The sequence below is a fragment of the Balaenoptera acutorostrata genome, chromosome X (assembly GCF_949987535.1).
Source record: "Balaenoptera acutorostrata chromosome X, mBalAcu1.1, whole genome shotgun sequence".
NCBI lineage: Eukaryota > Metazoa > Chordata > Mammalia > Artiodactyla > Balaenopteridae > Balaenoptera > Balaenoptera acutorostrata.
The window spans coordinates 49974643-49993588 of record NC_080085.1 but is presented as its reverse complement, the minus strand read 5'-3'; the positions used below and the strand labels follow the sequence as shown (position 1 = coordinate 49993588).

General features: G+C 40.5%; 1 protein-coding gene across 5 annotated transcripts; it reads left to right on the top strand.

Annotated features, from left to right (window-relative positions):
* Nucleotides 1–16684: 16684 nt before the first annotated feature.
* On the top strand, nucleotides 16685–18728 carry LOC103017603 (spindlin-2). Of its 5 annotated transcripts, none has more exons than XM_007191242.2 (2): nucleotides 16685–16975; nucleotides 17665–18728. In XM_007191242.2, the coding sequence occupies exon 2, from the start codon at nucleotides 17667–17669 to the stop codon at nucleotides 18438–18440; it is 774 nt and encodes a 257-aa protein (XP_007191304.1). In that variant the 5' UTR covers nucleotides 16685–16975; nucleotides 17665–17666; the 3' UTR covers nucleotides 18441–18728. The 5 variants fall into 5 exon arrangements, with proteins under 5 accessions (XP_007191304.1, XP_007191305.1, XP_057394265.1 ...); XM_007191243.2 differs by having other exon boundaries at nucleotides 17646–18728; XM_057538282.1 differs by having other exon boundaries at nucleotides 16685–17008.
* Nucleotides 18729–18946: the final 218 nt, after the last annotated feature.

The following is an 18946-nucleotide window of genomic DNA, read 5'->3' as shown; positions in this document are numbered from 1 at the left end:
AATTAGAAAAGAAATAGGAGAAGTAACAACTGACACTGCAGAAATACAAAAGATCATGAGAGATTACTACAAGCAACTCTATGCCAATAAATTGGACAAACTGGAAGAAATGGACAAATTCTTAGAAATGCACAAACTGCCGAGACTGAACCAGGAAGAAATAGAAAATATGAACAGACCAATCACAAGCACTGAAATTGAAACTGTGATTAAAAATCTTCCAACAAACAAAAGCCCAGGACCAGAAGCCTTCACAGGCGAATTCTAACAATCATTTAGAGAAGAGCTAACATCTCTCCTTCTTAAACTCTTACAAAATATTGCAGAGGGAGAAACACTCCTTAGCTGATTCTACGAGGTCACCATCACCCTGATACCAAAACCTGACAAAGATGTCACAAAGAAAAAAATACAGACCAATATCACTGATGAACATAGATGAAAAAATTCTCAACAAAATACTAGCAAACAGAATCCAACAGCACATTTAAAGGATCATACACCATGATCAAGTGGGGTTTATCCCAGGAATGCAAAGATTCTTCAATATATGCAAATCAATCAACATGATACACCATATTAACAAATTGAAGAAGAAAAAACATATGATCATCTCAATAGATTCAGATAAAGCTTTCAACAATATTCAACACGCATTTATGATAAAAGTCCTGCAGAAAGCAACCATAGAGGGAACTTTCCTCAACATAATAAAGACTATATATGACAGACCCACAGCTAACCTAGTACTCAAGGTTGAAAAACTGAAAGCATTTCCACTAAGATCAGGAACAAGACAAGGTTGCCCACTCTCACCACTATTATTCAACATAGTTTTGGAAGTTTTAGCTGCAGCAATCAGAGAAGAAAAAGAAATAAAAGGAATCCAAATCGGAAAAGAAGAAGTAAAGCTGTCACTGTTTGCACATGACATGATACTATAAATAGAGAATCCTAAAGATGCTACCAGAAAACTCCTAGAGCTAATCAATGAATTTGGTAAAGTAGCAGGATACAAAATTAATGCACAGAAATCTCTTGCATTTCTATACACTAATGATGAAAAATCTGAAAGTGAAATTAAGAAAACACTCTCCCATTTACCATTGCAACAAAAAGAATAAAATATCTAGGAATAAACCTACCTAAGGAGACAAAAGACCTGTATGCAGAAAATTATAAGACACTGATGAAAGAAATTAAAGATGATACAAATAGATGGAGAGATATACCATGTTCCTGGATTGGAAGAATCAACATTGTGAAAATGACTCTACTACCCAAAGCAATCTACAGATTCAATGCAATCCCTATCAAACTACCACTGGCCTGTTTCACAGAGCTAGAACAAAAAATTTCACAATTTGTATGGAGACACAAAAGACCCCGAATAGCCTAAGCAATCTTGAGAACGAGAAATGGAGCTGGGGGAATCAGGCTCCCTGACTTCAGACTATATTACATAGCTACAGTAATCAAGACAGTTTGGTACAGGCACATAAACAGAAACATAGATCAATGGAACAGGATAGAAAGCCCAGAGATAAACCCATGCACATATGGTCACCTTATCTTTGATAAAGGAGGCAAGCGTATACAGTGGAGAAAAGACAGCCTCTTCAATAACTGGTGCTGAGAAAATTGGACAGATACATGTAAAAGTATGAAATTAGAACACTCACTGACACCATGCACAAAAATAAACTCAAAATGGATTAAAGACCCAAGTGTAAGGACAGACACTATCAAACTCTTAGAGGAAAACATAGGCAGAACACTCTATGACATACATCACAGCAAGATTCTTTTTGACCCAGCTCCCAGAGAAATGGAAATAAGAACACAAATAAACAAATGGGACCTAATGAAACTTAAAAGCTTTTGCACAGCAAAGGAAACCATAAACAAGACCAAAAGACAACCCTCAGAATGGGAGAAAATATTTGCAAATGAAGCAACTGACAAAGGATTAATCTCCAAGATTTACAAGCAGCTCATGCAGCTCAATAACAAAAAAACGAACAACTCAATCCAAAAATGGGCAGAAGACCTAAATAGACATTTCTCCAAAGAAGATATACAGATTGCCAACAGACACATGAAAGAATGCTCAACATCATTAATCATTAGAGAAATGCAAATCAAAACTACAATGAGATATCATCTCACACCGGTCAGAATGGCCATCATCAAAAAATCTAGAAACAATAAATGCTGGAAAGGATGTGGAGGAAAGGGAACCCTCTTGCACTGCTGGTGGGAATGTAAATTGATACAGCCACTATGGAGAACAATATGGAGGTTCCTTAAAAAACTACAAATAGAACTACCATACGACCCAGCAATCCCACTACTGGGCATATACCCTGAGAAAACCATAGGTCAAAAAGAGTCATGTACCAAAATGTTCATTGCAGCTCTATTTACAATAGCCAGGACATGGAAGCAACCTAAGTGTCCATCATCGGATGAATGGATAAAGAAGATGTGGCACATATATACAATGGAATATTACTCAGCCATAAAAAGAAATGAAATGGAGGTAATTGTAATGAGGTGGATGGAGTTAGAGTCTGTCATACAGAGTGAAGTAAGTCAGAAAGAGAAAAACAAATACAGTATGCTAACACATATATACGGAATCTAAGGGAAAAAAAAAGGCCATGAAGAACCGAGTGGCAAGATGGGAATAAAGACACAGACCTACTAGAGAATGGACTTGAGGATATGGGGAGGGGGTGGGGTGAGATGTGACAGGGTGAGAGAGTGTCATGGACATATATACACTACCAAATGTAAAATAGATAGCTAGTGGGAAGCAGCCGCATAGCACAGGGAGATCAGCTCGGTGCTTTGTGACCACCTAGAGGGGTGGGATGGGGAGGGTGGGAGGGAGGGAGATGCAAGAGGGAAGTGATATGGGAACATATTGTATATGTATAACTGTTTCACTTTGTTATAAAGCAGAATCTAACACACCTTTGTAAGGCAATTATACTTCAGTAAAGATGTTTTAAAACAAAAAGATGTTAAAAAAAAAAAAGAGTCATGTACCAAAATGTTCATTGCAGCTCTATTTACAATAGCCAGGACATTGAAGCAACCTAAGTGTCCATCAACAGATGAATGGATAAAGAAGATGTGGCACATATATATAATGGAATATTACTCAGCCATAAAAAGGAACGAAACTGAGTTACTTGTAGTGAGGTGGATGGACCTAGAGACTCTCATGTAGAGTGAAGCAAGTCAGAAAGAGAAAAACAAATACTGTATGCTAACACATATATATGGAATCTTAAAAAAAAGAAGGGAAAAAATGGTCAGAAGAACATAGGGGCAAGACAGGAGTAAAGATGCAGACCTGCTAGAGAATGGACTTGAGGATACGGGGAGTGGGAAGGGTAAGCTGGGACAAAGTGAGAGAGTGGCATAGACATATATACACTACCAAACATAAAATAGATCGCTAGTGCAAAGCAGCCACATAGCATAGGGAGATCAGCTCGGTGCTTTGTGACCACCTAGAGGGGTGGATAGGGAGGGTGGGAGGGAGGGAGATGCCAGAGGGAAGAGATATGGGGACATATGTATATGTGTAACTGACTCACTTTTTTATAAAGCAGAAACTAACACACCCTTGTAAAGCAATTATACTCCAATAAAGATGTTACGAAAATAAAAGATGTGGCACTTATATACAATGGAATAGTACTCAGCCATAAAAAGAAACGAAATTGAATTATTTGTAGTGAGTTGTATGGACCTAGAGTCTTTCGTACAGAGTGAAGTAAGTCAGAGAGAGAAAAACAAATACCATATGCTAACACATATATATGGAATCTAAAAAAAAATAAAATAACTTGTCATGAAGAACCTAGGGGCAAGAAGGAAATGAAGATGCAGACCTACTAGGGAATGGACTTGAGGACGCGGAGAGGGGGAAGTGTAAGCTGGGAGAAAGTGAGAGTGGCATGTGCATATATACACTACCAAATGTAACATAGATAGCTACTGGGAAGCAGCCACATCGCACAGGTAGCTCAGCTTGGTGCTTTGTGAGCACATAGAGGGCTGGGATAGGGAGGGTGGAAGGGAAGGAGATCCAAGAGGGAAGAGATATTGGGATATATGTATATGTATAACTGATTCACTTTGTTATAAAGCAGAAACTAACACACCATTGTAAAGCAGTTATACTCCAATAAAGATGTTTTTAAAAATATATATATGACTCACCCTTTTTTCTGGCTTTGTTGAGATGTAATTGACATATAAGATTGTATAAGTTAAGGTGTACAATGTAGTGAATTCATATATGTACATATTGCAATATAATTACCACAATAAAGTTTGTTAACACATTCATAACCTCACATAGTTACAACATTTTTATGTGTGTGGTGAAAACTTTTCAAATCTACTTCAGCAACTTTCAGATATGCATACAATATTTTTAACTCTAGTTACCATGCTGTACATTAAATCCCCAGAACTTATTTATTTTTTAACTGGAAGTTTGTACACTTTGACCACCTTCACCCATTTCCCCCACTCCTCATCTCCCACCTCTCACCCCTGGCAACTGCCAATCTGTTCTCTGTTTCTTTGATTTTGTCTTTCTTAGATTCCATATATTAGTGGAATCACACAGTATTTGTCTTTTTTTAAGTTATTTCACTTAGTATAATGTCCTCAAGGTCCATCCATTTTGTTGTAAATGCCAGGATTTCCTCTTTTCGTAGCTGAATAGTATTCTATTGTATATCTTCATTACACATTCATCTGTTGATGGACACTTAGATTGTTTTCATTACTTGGCTATTTTGAATAATGTTACAATAAACACAGGAATGATATATCTCTCTGAAAACTTGTTTTGTTCCCTTTAAATATATACCCAGAAGTGTAATAGCTAGAGTGTATGATAGTTCTATTTTTAATTTTTTGAAGAACCTCCATTGTCCATAGTGGTTATACCAATTTACATTCCCATCAACGCTATACAAATATTCCCCTTTCTCCACATCCTTGCCAGCACTTGTTATCTCTTGTGTTTTTGATAATAAGTATTCTAACAGGTATGAGGTGATACCTCATTTTGGTTATGATTTGCATTTCCCTGATTAGTGATGTTGAGCAGTTTTTCATGTACCTATCGGCCATTTGAAGATCTTCTTTGAAAAATGTCTGTTCAACTCCTTTGCCCACTTTTTAAATTGGATTGTGGTGTTTGTTTGTTTGTTTGTTATTGAGTTGTATGAGTTCCTTATATATTTTGGAGATTAACCCTTTATCAGATATGTGGTTTGCAAATATTTATTCCCATTCTGTAGGTTGCCTTTTCATTTTGTTGTCTGTTACTTTTATTGTGCAAATTTTTAGTTTGATGTAGTCCCACTTGATTTTTGTTTTTGCTGCTTGTGCTTAGGGTGTCATATCCAAAAAAATCATTGCCAAGACCGATGTCAAGGAAGTTTCTCCCTGTGTTTTCTTCTAGAAATTTTATGGCTTCAGGTCTCTCATTTAAGTCATTAATCCATTTTGAGTTAATTTTTATTAATAGTGTAAGATAGGGGTTCATTTTCATTCTTTCGTATGTGAATATCCAGTTTTCCAAGCACCATTTATTGAAGAGACAATCTTTTCTCCATTGAGTATTCTTGGCTCCCTTGCACATTTGACTTATCTTAATATTTCTATTAGACAGCACCACTCTAGAAAACTCTTTCTCTTTCTTTGTTTGATGGCCAGCTGGATAGAGAGGATCTGGCTGAGGATCATGAAGTCATAGAATATGGTTAGGTTTGATGAGATCAAGGTGCTTTATTCTCTGAATTACCAATTCTAGGAAAGCTGCCCACTGACCAGAAATGCCAGCGTTGTACTGTTTCACGTGTAAGAAATTATTTTTTTATATTGCACTTCTAAGGTTTGGATAGTATTTGTAGAAGAAGTAAGCATATATTAATTAGTACAAATAGTGTGAGAAAGAGTCGAGCAAAATAAAAAAGATTCGGAGCATTGAGACAAGAATTTTAAATGAAGTCCTCAATGTGGCTCTCATTGTGACTATGACTTTGACTTGACTTTGACTATGACTATGACTTTGTTAGCCCCATGGAGAGGTCAAATAGGTAACTGGATTTACAAATCTGGAGTACAAAGAGAGGTCAGCCAAGATATATTAATTTGAGACTTTTCAACTTCTAGATGACATTTAAAGCCATGATCCTGGATGAGATCACCAAAGGGGAGAGTGTAGATAGAGAAGGTATCTTCCTGACTGAGCCCTGGGATGCAACAACATTAAGAGATGGGAGTGATAAGGGAGAACACATTTTAAAAGACTAAGAGGTAGCCAGTGAGTTACCAGAAAAACCTGGAGAGTGTGGGATCCTTAGTGTCAGAAATAGAAGTTTTTTCAAGGAAGATGGGATGATCAAAGGCCACCTATAAAGTATGATAGGGATTAATAAATGAAAATTGGTGGTCATTGATGACCTAACAAGAACAGTTTTCATGGAGTCATGGGGGAAGGGACAGGGGAGCCAGACTAGAGTCGGAGTAGGTTTGAGAGACAATGGGAGGAAAATATTGAAGACAATGGATAGGAAATTATTTCAAGGAGTTTTGTTGTAAAAGGTAGTAGAAATATGAGGTGGTAGCTGAAAGGATAAATGAAATCAGAAGGGTATTTTTGAGATGGAAAAACTAACAACATGTTCTAATGGTAATATAACCCCAAAACATACTGCTTAAAGCAAAAGTAAGTTGTAGAAAATATGGTATAATTTATGCTTAAAAATTCACCAATAATGCCATATTTCATCTAATTTAAGACCAAGTTTTCCCACATATTTTTAGAGAAAAAAGTAGCATCCTACTCTTTACATTTACTTTACTTATATTTTTCCTTTTTATTAGTTTTTCACATTTTAACATCTCTAAATGTGGCATATGTCTTTTAATTCATGGTTTATCACAGTTTAATTGGTGGTTATTTTCTTTTTTATTGGTACACAAAATAAAAGTGTCTCAAAATTAACAGTATGTTGCGTTAAATAATATGCAAAATACATTTTCTATGGGTACATAAGTAGAGAAGGTAAATCAGCAAGTTCATAACAGAGAACAATCTGGGGCATAAAGCAACAGCAATTGTGAATGTTGTAAATATTAATTTGCAATATTCTAATAATTTAAAAGGGGAATGGATACCAATATTTCATGTGTAAATAAAAAATACAGAGGAGGGAGAAGATGGCGGAAGAGTAAGACGCGGAGATCACCTTCCTTCCCACAGATACAGTAGAAATACATCTACACGTGGAACTGCTCCTACAGAACACCCACTGAACGCTGGCAGAAAACGTCCGACCTCCAAAAAGGCAAGAAACTCCCCCTGTACTTGGGTAGGGCAAAAGAAAAAAGAAATAACAGAGACAAAAGAATAGGGACGGCACCTGCACCAGTGGGAGGGAGCCGTGAAGGAGGAAAGGTTTCCACGCACTAGGAGCCCCTTCGCGGGCGGAGACTGCGGGTGGCGGAGGGGGGAAGCTTTGGAGCCACGGAGGAGAGCGCAGCCACAGGGGTGCGGAGGGCAAAGCGGAGAGACTCCCGCACAGAGGCTCGGCGCCGAGCAGCGCTCACCAGCCCGAAAGGCTTGTCTGCTTAGCCGCCGGGGCGGGCGGGGCTGGGAGCTGAGGCTCGGCTTCAGTCGGATCGCAGGGAGAGGACTGGGGCTGGCGGCGTGAACACAGCCTGAAGGGTTTAGTGCACCACAGGTAGCCGGAAGTGAGTCCGGGAAAAAGTCTGCAGCTGCCGAAGAGGCAAGAGACTTTTTATTGCCTCTTTGTTTCGCGGCGGGCAAAGAGAGGGGATTCAGAGCGCCGCCTAAACGAACTCCAGAGAAGGGCGCGAGCCGCGGCTATCAGCGCGGATCCCACAGCAACAGGGGCGCAGAGGGAAAATCGGAGAGACTCCCGCACAGAGGCTCGGTGCCGAGCAGCGCTCACCAGCCCGAGAGGCTTGTCTGCTCACCCGTCGGGGCGGGCGGGGCTGGGAGCTGAGGCTCGGCTTCGGTCGGATCGCAGGGAGAGGACTGGGGCTGGCAGCGTGAACACAGCCTGAAGGAGTTGGCGCACCACGGCTAGCCGGGAGGGAGACCGGGAAAAGGTCTGCAGCTGCCGAAGAGGCAAGAGACTTTTTCTTGCCTCTTAGTTTCGCTGCGCGCAAGGAGAGGGGATTCAGAGCGCCGCCTAAACGAGCTCCGGAGAAGGGCGCAAGCCATGGCGATCAGCGCGGACCCCAGAGACGGGCGTGAGACGCTGGGGCTGCTGCTGCCGCCTCCAAAAAGCCTGTGTGTGAGCACAGGTCACTCTCCACACCGCCCCTCCCGGTGGCCTGTGCAGCCCGCCACTGCCAGGGTCCCGGGACCCGGGGACAACATCCCCGGGAGAACGCACTGCGCGCCTCAGGCTGGTGCAACGTCACGCCGGCCTCTGCTGCCGCAGGCTCGCCCCGCCTCCTCCGTACCCCTCCCTCCCCGCGGCCTGGGTGAGCCAGAGCCCCCGAAGCAGCTGCTCCTTTAACCCCGTCCTGTCTGGGCGGGGAACAGACGCCCTCAGGCGACCTACACGCAGAGGAGGGTCCAAATCCAAATCTGAACCCCAGGAGCTGTGCGAACAGGGAAGAGAAGGGGAAATCTCTCCCAGCAGCCTCAGGAGCAGCGGATTAAAACTCCACAAACAACGTGATGTGCCTGCATCTGCTGAATACCTGAATAGACAACGAATCATCCCAAATTCAGGAGGGGGACTCTGGGAGCAGGAGATATTAATTTTTCCCCTTTTCCTTTTTTTTGTGAGTGTATATGTATATGCTTCTGGGTGAGATTTTGTCTGTATAGCTTTGCTTTACAATAGCTTTATTTTACTTCACTATATTATAGCCTCTTTCTTTCTTTCTTTCTATTTTTTCTCCCTTTTACTCTGAGCCGTGTGGACGAAAGGCTCTTGGTGCTCCAGCCAGGCATCAGGGCCGTGACTCTGAGGTGGGAGAGCCAACTTCAGAACACTGGTCCACAAGAGACCTCCCAGCTCCACGTAATACCAAACGGCAAAAATCTCCCAGAGATCTCCATCTCAACATCAAGACCCAGCTTCACCCAACGACCAGCAAGCTACAGTGCTGGACACCCTATGCCAAACAACTAGCTAGATAGGAACACAACCCCATCCATTAGCAGAGAGGCTGCCTAAAATCATAATAAGGCCACAGACAGCCCAAAATACACCAGCAGACGTGGACGTGCCCACCAGAAAGACAAGATCCAGCCTCATCCACCAGAACTCAGGCACTAGTTCCCTCCACCAGGAAGCCTACACAACCCACTGAACCAACCTTAGCCACTGGGGACAGATACCAAAAACAACGGGAACTACGAACCTGCAGCCTGTGAAAAGGAGACCCCAAACACAGTAAGATAGGCAAAATGAGACGACAGAAAAACACACAGCAGATGAAGGAGCAGGCTCAAAACACACTGGACTTAACAAATGAAGAGGAAATAGGTAGTCTACCTGAAAAAGAATTCAGAATCATGATAGTAAGGATGATCCAAAATCTTGGAAATAGAATAGACAAAATGCAAGAAACATTTAACAAGGATGTAGAAGAACTAAAGAGGAACCAAGCAATGATGAAGAACACAATAAATGAAATTAAAAATACTCTAGATGGGATCAATAGTAGAATAACTGAGGCAGAAGAAAGGATAAGTGACCTGGAAGATAAAATGGTGGAAATAACTACTACAGAGCAGGATAAAGAAAAAAGAATGAAAAGAACTGAGGACAGTCTCAGGGACCTCTGGGACAACATTAAACGCTCCAACATTCGAATTATAGGGGTACCACAAGAAGAAGAGAAAAAGAAAGGGACTGAGAAAGTTTTTGAAGAGATTATAGTTGAAAACTTCCCTAATATGGGAAAGGAAATAGTTAATCAAGTCCTGGAAGCACAGAGAGTCCCATACAGGATAAACCCAAGGAGGAACACGCCAAGACACATATTAATCAAACTGTCAAAAATTAAATATAAGGAAAACATATTAAAGGCAGCAAGGGAAAAAAAACAAATAACACACAAGGGAATCCCCATAAGGTTAACATCTGATCTATCAGCAGAAACTCTGCAAGCCAGAAGGGAGTGGCAGGATATACTTAAAGTGATGAAGGAGAAAAACCTACAACCAAGATTACTCTACCCAGCAAGGATCTCATTCAGATTCGATGGAGAAATTAAAACCTTTACAGACAAGCAAAAGCTGAGAGAGTTCAGCACCACCAAACCAGCTTTACAACAAATGCTAAAGGAACTTCTCTAGGCAAGAAACACAAGAGAAGGAAAACACCTACAATAACAAACCCAATACATTTAAGAAAATGGGAATAGGAACATACATATCGATAACTACCTTGAATGTAAATGGATTAAATGCTCCCACCAAAAGACACAGGCTGGCTGAATGGATACAAAAACAAGACCCATATATATGCTGTCTACAAGAGACCCACTTCAGACCTAGAGACACATACAGATTGAAAGTGAGGGGATGGAAAAAGATATTCCATGCAAATGGAAATCAAAAGAAAGCTGGAGTAGCAATTCTCATATCAGACAAAATAGACTTTAAAATAAAGACTATTACAAGAGACAAAGAAGGACACTATATAATGATCAAGGGATCGATCCAAGAGGAAGGTATAACAATTGTAAATATTTATGCACCCAACATAGGAGCACCTCAATACATAAGGCAAATACTAACAGCCATAAAAGGGGAAATTGACAGCAACACAATCATAGTAGGGGACTTTAACACCCCACTTTCACCAATGGACAGATCATCCAAAATGAAAATAAATAAGGAAACACAAGCTTTAAATGATACATTAAACAATATGGACTTAATTGATATTTATAGGACATTCCACCCAAAAACAACAGAATACACATTTTTCTCAAGTGCTCATGGAACATTCTCCAGGATAGATCATATCTTGGGTCACAAATCAAGCCTTGGTAAATTTAAGAAAATTGAAATCGTATCAAGTATCTTTTCCGACCACAACGCTATGAGACTAGATATCAATTACAGGAAAAGATCTGTAAAAAATACAAACACATGGAGGCTACACAATACATTACTTAATAACGAAGTGATTACTGAAGAAATCAAAGGGGAAATCAAAAAATACCTAGAAACAAATGACAACGGAGACACGACGACCCAAAACCTATGGGACGCAGCAAAAGCCGTGCTAAGAGGGAAGTTTATAGCAATACAAGCCTACCTCAAGAAACAGGAAACATCTCGAATAAACAACCTAACCTTGCACCTAAAGCAATTAGAGAAAGAAGAACAAAAACACCCCAAAGCCAGCAGAAGGAAAGAAATTATAAAGATCAGGTCAGAAATAAATGAAAAAGAAATGAAGGAAACAATAGCAAAAATCAATGAAACTAAAAGCTGGTTCTTTGAAAAGATAAACAAAATTGATAAACCATTAGCCAGACTCATCAAGAAAAAAAGGGAGAAGACCCAGATCAATAGAATTAGAAATGAAAAAGGAGAAGTAACCACTGACACTGCAGAAATACAAAAGATCATGAGAGATTACTACAAGCAACTCTATGCCAATAAAATGGACAACCTGGAAGAAATGGACAGATTCTTAGAAATGCACAAACTGCCAAGACTGAACCAGGAAGAAATAGAAAATATGAACAGACCAATCACAAGCACTGAAATTGAAACTGTGATTAAAAACCTTCCAACAAACAAAAGCCCAGGACCAGATGGCTTCACAGGTGAATTCTATCAAACATTTAGAGAAGAGCTAACACCTATCCTTCTCAAACTCTTCCAAAATATTGCAGAGGGAGGAACACTCCCAAACTCATTCTACGAGGCCACCATCACCCTGATACCAAAACCAGACAAAGATGTCACAAAGAAAGAAAACTACAGGCCAATATCACTGATGAACATAGATGCAAAAATCCTCAACAAAATACTAGCAAACAGAATCCAACAGCACATTAAAAGAATGATACACCATGATCAAGTGGGGTTTATCCCAGGAATGCAAGGATTCTTCAATATACGCAAATCAATCAATGTGATACACCATATTAACAAATTGAAGGAGAAAAACCATATGATCATCTCAATAGATGCAGAGAAAGCTTTTGACAAAATTCAACACCCATTTATGATAAAAGCCCTACAGAAAGTAGGCATAGAGGGAACTTTCCTCAACATAATAAAGGCCATATATGACAAACCCACAGCCAACATTGTCCTCAATGGTGAAAAACTGAAACCATTTCCACTAAGATCAGGAACAAGACAAGGTTGCCCACTCTCACCACTATTATTCAACATAGTTCTGGAAGTCCTAGCCACAGCAATCAGAGAAGACAAAGAAATAAAAGGAATCCAAATCGGAAAAGAAGAAGTAAAGCTGTCACTATTTGCAGATGACATGATACGATACATAGAGAATCCTAAAGATGCTACCAGAAAACTCCTAGAGCTAATCAATGAATTTGGTAAAGTAGCAGGATACAAAATTAATGCACAGAAAACTCTTGCATTTCTATACATTAATGATGAAAAATCTGAAAGTGAAATTAAGAAAACACTTCCATTTACCAGTGCAACAAAAAGAATAAAATATCTAGGAATAAACCTACCTAAGGAGACAAAAGACCTGTATGCAGAAAATTATAAGACACTGATGAAAGAAATTAAAGATGATACAAATAGATGGAGAGATATACCATGTTCCTGGATTGGAAGAATCAACATTGTGAAAATGACTCTACTTCCCAAAGCAATCTACAGATTCAATGCAATCCCTATCAAACTACCACTGCAATTTTTAACAGAACTAGAACAAAAAATTTCACAATTTGTATGGAAACACAAAAGACCCCGAATAGCCAAAGCCATCTTGAGAACGAAAAATGGAGCTGGGGGAATCAGGCTCCCTGACTTCAGACTATATTACAAAGCTGCAGTAATCAAGACAGTTTGGTACTGGCACAAAAACAGAAATATACATCAATGGAACAGGATAGAAAGCCCAGAGATAAACCCACACACATATGGTCAACTTATCTTTGATAAAGGAGGCAAGCATATACAGTGGAGAAAAGACAGCCTCTTCAATAAGTGGTGCTGGGAAAATTGGACAGGAACATGTAAAAGTATGAAATTAGAACACTCACTGACACCATGCTCAAAAATAAACTCAAAATGGATTAAAGACCTAAGTGTAAGGGCAGACACTATCAAACTCTAAGAGGAAAACATAGGCAGAACACTCTATGACATACATCACAGCAAGATTCTTTTCGACCCAGCTCCCAGAGAAATGGAAATAAGAACACAAATAAACAAATGGGACCTAATGAAACTTAAAAGCTTTTGCACAGCAAAGGAAACCATAAACAAGACCAAAAGACAACCCTCAGAATGGGAGAAAATATTTGCAAATGAAGCAACTGACAAAGGATTAATCTCCAAGATTTACAAGCAGCTCATGCAGCTCAATAACAAAAAAACGAACAACCCAATCCAAAAATGGGCAGAAGATCTAAATAGACATTTCTCCAAAGAAGATATACAGATGGCCTACAGACACATGAAAGAATGCTCAACATCATTAATCATTAGAGAAATGCAAATCAAAACTACAATGAGATATCATCTCACACCGGTCAGAATGGCCATCATCAAAAAATCTAGAAACAATAAATGCTGGAGAGGGTGTGGAGGAAAGGGAACACTCTTGCACTGTTGGTGGGAATGTAAATTGATACAGCCACTATGGAGAACAGTATGGAGGTTCCTTAAAAAACTACAAATAGAACTACCATACGACCCAGCAATCCCACTACTGGGCATATACCCTGAGAAAACCATAGGTCAAAAATAGTCATGTACCAAAATGTTCATTGCAGCTCTATTTACAATAGCCAGGACATCGAAGCAACCTAAGTGTCCATCGACAGATGAATGGATAAAGAAGATGTGGCACCTATATACAATGGAATATTACTCAGCCATAAAAAGAAATGAAATGGAGGTATTTGTAATGAGGTGGATGGAGTTAGAGTCTGTCATACAGAGTGAAGTAAGTCAGAAAGAGAAAAACAAATACAGTATGCTAACACATATATACGGAATCTAAGGGAAAAAAAAAAGGCCATGAAGAACCTAGTGGCAAGACGGGAATAAAGACACAGACCTACTAGAGAATGGACTTGAGGATATGGGGAGGGGGTGGGGTGAGATGTGACAGGGTAAGAGAGTGTCATGGACATATATACACTACCAAATGTAAAATAGATAGCTAGTGGGAAGCAGCCGCATAGTACAGGGAGATCAGCTCAGTGCTTTGTGACCACCTAGAGGGGTGGGATGGGGAGGGTGGGAGGGAGGGAGATGCAAGAGGGAAGAGAAATGGGAACATATTGTACATGTATAACTGATTCACTTTGTTATAAAGCAGAAGCTAACACACTATTGTAAGGCAATTATACTTCAATAAAGATGTTTAAAAAAAATACATATAAAATATGGGGAACTGGCTAACTTTAGAATCAAAAATATAAAAAAAAATTAAAAAGATAAACAATTTAAAAGAAAGATATGAAGAGAAACACACAATAGGACTGAAGGACTGAATGGCAAAAAAAACACAGGAAAATAAGTTGAAACTCACTAATAATCAGAAAAATGTAAAATAAAACAATGGGCTACCACTCCTCACTCACTAGTTTGGCACACTCTAAAAATATGAAAATATCAAGAGTTGACTAGAATGCAGAGAAGATGGAATACCTACCATGCTGATTATACCATAATTTGGTACAAAGAATTAATGTAGGAATTTGGCAACATTTAGGAATTTTGAATTGCTTATACCTACAACTCAGTATTTCTTTTTCCAGTGTACACACTGAAGAAACTCTGGACCAAGTCCAGGAAGCTATTCATTTTATCATTATTTGTAATAATGAAATGTTGAAATGAACCAAATGACCATCGAGAGAATGGAGGTTGAATATATTGTTAAATGAATCACAAAAATGCCATATATGTATACTCTGCAATAGAGTTTGAGGGTAACAAGGAATGTTAGAGATATAATACAGAGAAATTTAAAAACAAAATATTAAGTAACAAAAACAAGATGCAGAAAAATAACATACACATGATTAAACTTATGTTCAGAATAAAGCTCAGCCAAGTTAGATTACAAGACTTATCAGAGTTCTATTTCAGGCTTGCTTAAAACCTCTTTTTAAGAAAAAAAACAAAACATTTTCTTGAATATCTGTGAGTGGACATATACATACACTGTTAAAAGGAAGTGTTAAATAAGGTTGTTTAAGTACATGATTGGTTAGTTTTACAAAGTGTAGAGATGTCATATTCTTATCAGTTGCACAGTACATACATATACCTGGGTCATAAGGACCCAGAGCCATCTTCCAGAAATATCAGGTGTGGTCCATTGAAAGAGAATGATTCTCTTTCCCTCACAGTATGGAGTAATTAATTATCCTTCATAATGAACTTTAAAAAAATACATATGAAAAACAAAATGAATAATATCCATTTGTAAATAATATATGTATGAATATAAATATAAAGAGGGTTAGGATATGCAAAATTTGAATGATGATTGCTAGCGTTAGAGAGGAGGAAGGGAATAGGATCAGGGTTAGAGAATAAAGGAGGATTACATTTTATTGATAATATTTTACTTTAAAATGCTTCAATAAAAACAAGTAAAAATTTTAATGGAGAGTATTTAGTACTTGTAATATTGCTGTATACACTATATTTTCAAAATACCATAAAAATGATATTACAAAGAATTATTAAGAACTGAGTTTGCAAAATGATCCCAGATTTCTAAGAGATTTTAGAAAAAAAGGTTAGGGAAATAATGAGTGTTCATATTTTGCTTGAAGCCCTAGGGAATGAGATTTACAGTGGATTTAGGGTGGATTATTTTCTTCAAGTGAATTTTCTGAATTTTACACAGTGTCCACATTGTGCATGCAATTCTTTTGCAATCTGTGAAAAAGAAAAAAAGAAGAAAAGGAAAAAAAATCCTCAAGAAGTAAAGTCTGGAAATGACCAGACAATAAAAATTACCTAGATTGTGTCAAGATGGCAGACGAAGCACAAGCGCATTTCTTCTGTCCTACCTCAAATCCCTTTAAATGGCAGGAAAGGCAGGTTTCCGTATACAGAGAATAACATCCGAAGGGCACAGGGGGAAAAGAAAAGGGGAATTCTTGGAAGATGGAAAGCAGATGGGGCAGGGGCACTGAGGTGGGGGTGGGGTAGGGGTGGGGGAAACGGGGGTCCTGAACTTGAGAGTGGGGGCAAAGCAGTCGGGGTGGGGAGTTGTGGGCAAGGCAAGGCGGCTCCAGATTTTGGAAAGGCGGTAGGGGCGGGAGATGGAAACACCTCCCAGACCCAGGGCAGAGGTGGGCTTGAGACTGGCGGGGGCGGGGAGGGTGGCAGTGTTTGGCAGGAAGGGGAGGCCTCTCTCCTGGCAGGAAGCTGCGCGACGGTAAGAGGGAGGAGACTGCGGCTGCGGCAGCGGCTTCTGGGATCCCGATGTGGCGGAGGGGCCGTCACCGCCAACAAGTAGGAGGAGGGCCCGCGAGCCCGGTGTTGGAGACACTGCCGCCATCCTTTTCTCCTGGCCTGCTGTCCTCCTAGACACGCTCGTCGCCTAAGGATCCCCCCCCCCCAGCTCTTGCAAACTCCGAACTCGTCGCCTGCTGATTCTCTTTCACCACAGGTTCACAGCGGAGGCAGCAGTGAGGTGTCCGATTTGGACACGTGAGGCCTGCGATCCCCGGAATTGGGGAGGTGGGCGCTGGACTAGAGAATCGGAGGATGCGGGTTGGTGTGTGCCAGGAGGGAAGATTGGGGTGTGTGCTGGGACAGGAGATGAGGGAAACTGACAAGGGTGATTTGGGGACGGGAGGGTGGGGGTAGGGGGAGCCGAAGAGCACCTGGATGGTATACAAAGGTGGCCCCAGAAAGAGAAATAGATTTGTTCTGGGCACCCAGCGGCAAAATGGGGATGACCAGGAAGAGATATGAAGGAGAGGTGAACAACAGGCAGAAGCCATGGGAATGGGAGACAAAACAGATGAAGAGCAGACGGCAATGAGCAGGGGAAAAGGGGACTATGTAAGTGCAAATGGAGAGACAGGGTGGGAGCTAATAAATGGTGAATATCTGTTAGGTGTGGGGACCGCAGTATGGTAACAGGATAAGGCATTAGCCAAAGGAACCTGCTCCCTCTTGCTGGGGCCTCAACCACCAAAACCATCACCTCTCCAACCCTCCAGCACAGCCAAATAAGTTTGAAGGGAGGACACTGTAGGCAAGCATCCAATAGTATTTTGATAGCCAGCATCCCTGCTGGACACGTGAATAACATGGGCAGTAATACATATACCTGGTGCCCAGGGAATTTGCAATGCAGAGAAAAAAAATCTCACACTATAGAACACTACATGTTTCTCCCTAGCCTCTTCCTCCCCCTGCAGGTATGAAGACCCCTCACAAAAAGGCAGCTGCAGGGCAGCAAACCAGGGAAATTGTCGATGGCCACAACGGGTCTGCAAGTATGAGGAAGAAAAAGACTTCTCAAAAGAAGCAGAGAGGCAGACCTTCCTCCCAGCCCCGCAGGAACATCGTGGGCTGCAGAATTTCACACGGATGGAAGGAAGGCAATGAGAGCATCACCCAGTGGAAAGGAACCGTTCTGGATCAGGTGCCTATAAATCCTTCTCTTTATCTGGTGAAATATGATGGAATTGACTGTGTCTATGGACTGGAACTTCACAGAGATGAAAGGATTTTAAAGCTTAAAATCCTTCCTGATAAGGTGCCATTTTCTCGAGTCAGAGATGTGCACCTTGCAAACACCATAATTGGTAAAGCTGTGGAACATATGTTTGAGGGTGAACATGGTTCCAAGGATGGATGGAGGGGGATGGTCTTAGCCCAAGCACCCATCATGAAAGCCTGGTTTTATATTACCTATGAGAAAGATCCTGTCTTGTACATGTACCAGCTTTTAGATGATTATAAAGAAGGTGACCTCCATATCATGCCAGAGTCCAGTGAGTCTTCAAAAGACAGGGAGCCAGAAGGAGTTATAGATGGCCTCATAGGTAAACATGTAGAATATACCAAAGAAGATGGCTCCAAAAGGACAGGCAAAGTCATTCACCAAGTTAAAGCCAAGCCTTCTGTTTATTTCATCAAGTTTGATGATGATTTCCATATCTATGTCTATGATTTGGTGAAAAAGTCTTAACTGTTAGGGTAAACTTTATCACATGTGTGAAGACAAATGTATGATTTGGAGACACACAGAAAATGTTGCTTTTCACTGTACTGAAAGCATAGGGATCCCTAATAACCCATCATATTTGCCGGAAGAACTGTTGTTTTGTCCTGAAAAATACAAATTTTTGTGGCCATGACACGCTGTGTGTAAGGAATTTGTCATGTTGAAACGACTGGGTGTGTTTGGTGGATGGGGCATGAAAGGAAGGAACAGCTGTAAATTCAGGCTGTGAATAAAGTTCAGCTAGTATCATAATCAGTCATCTAAAAATGGAATAGGACTTAGCTGGTCTGGTCTAGGGAGGGGGCAGGAGAAGGAACTAGAGGTGGGCTGTGGGGGAAGGGAGAAGGGGAGGTGGCTGCTTAGGAGGAGGTGGGGAGGGGTCAGAAATGGAGAGGCTCCCTAGCAGGAGGGATGACCTAAGAGGGGGAGGCACCCAACTGGGAGGGGGTGAAGAATAACAGAGGGAGAGT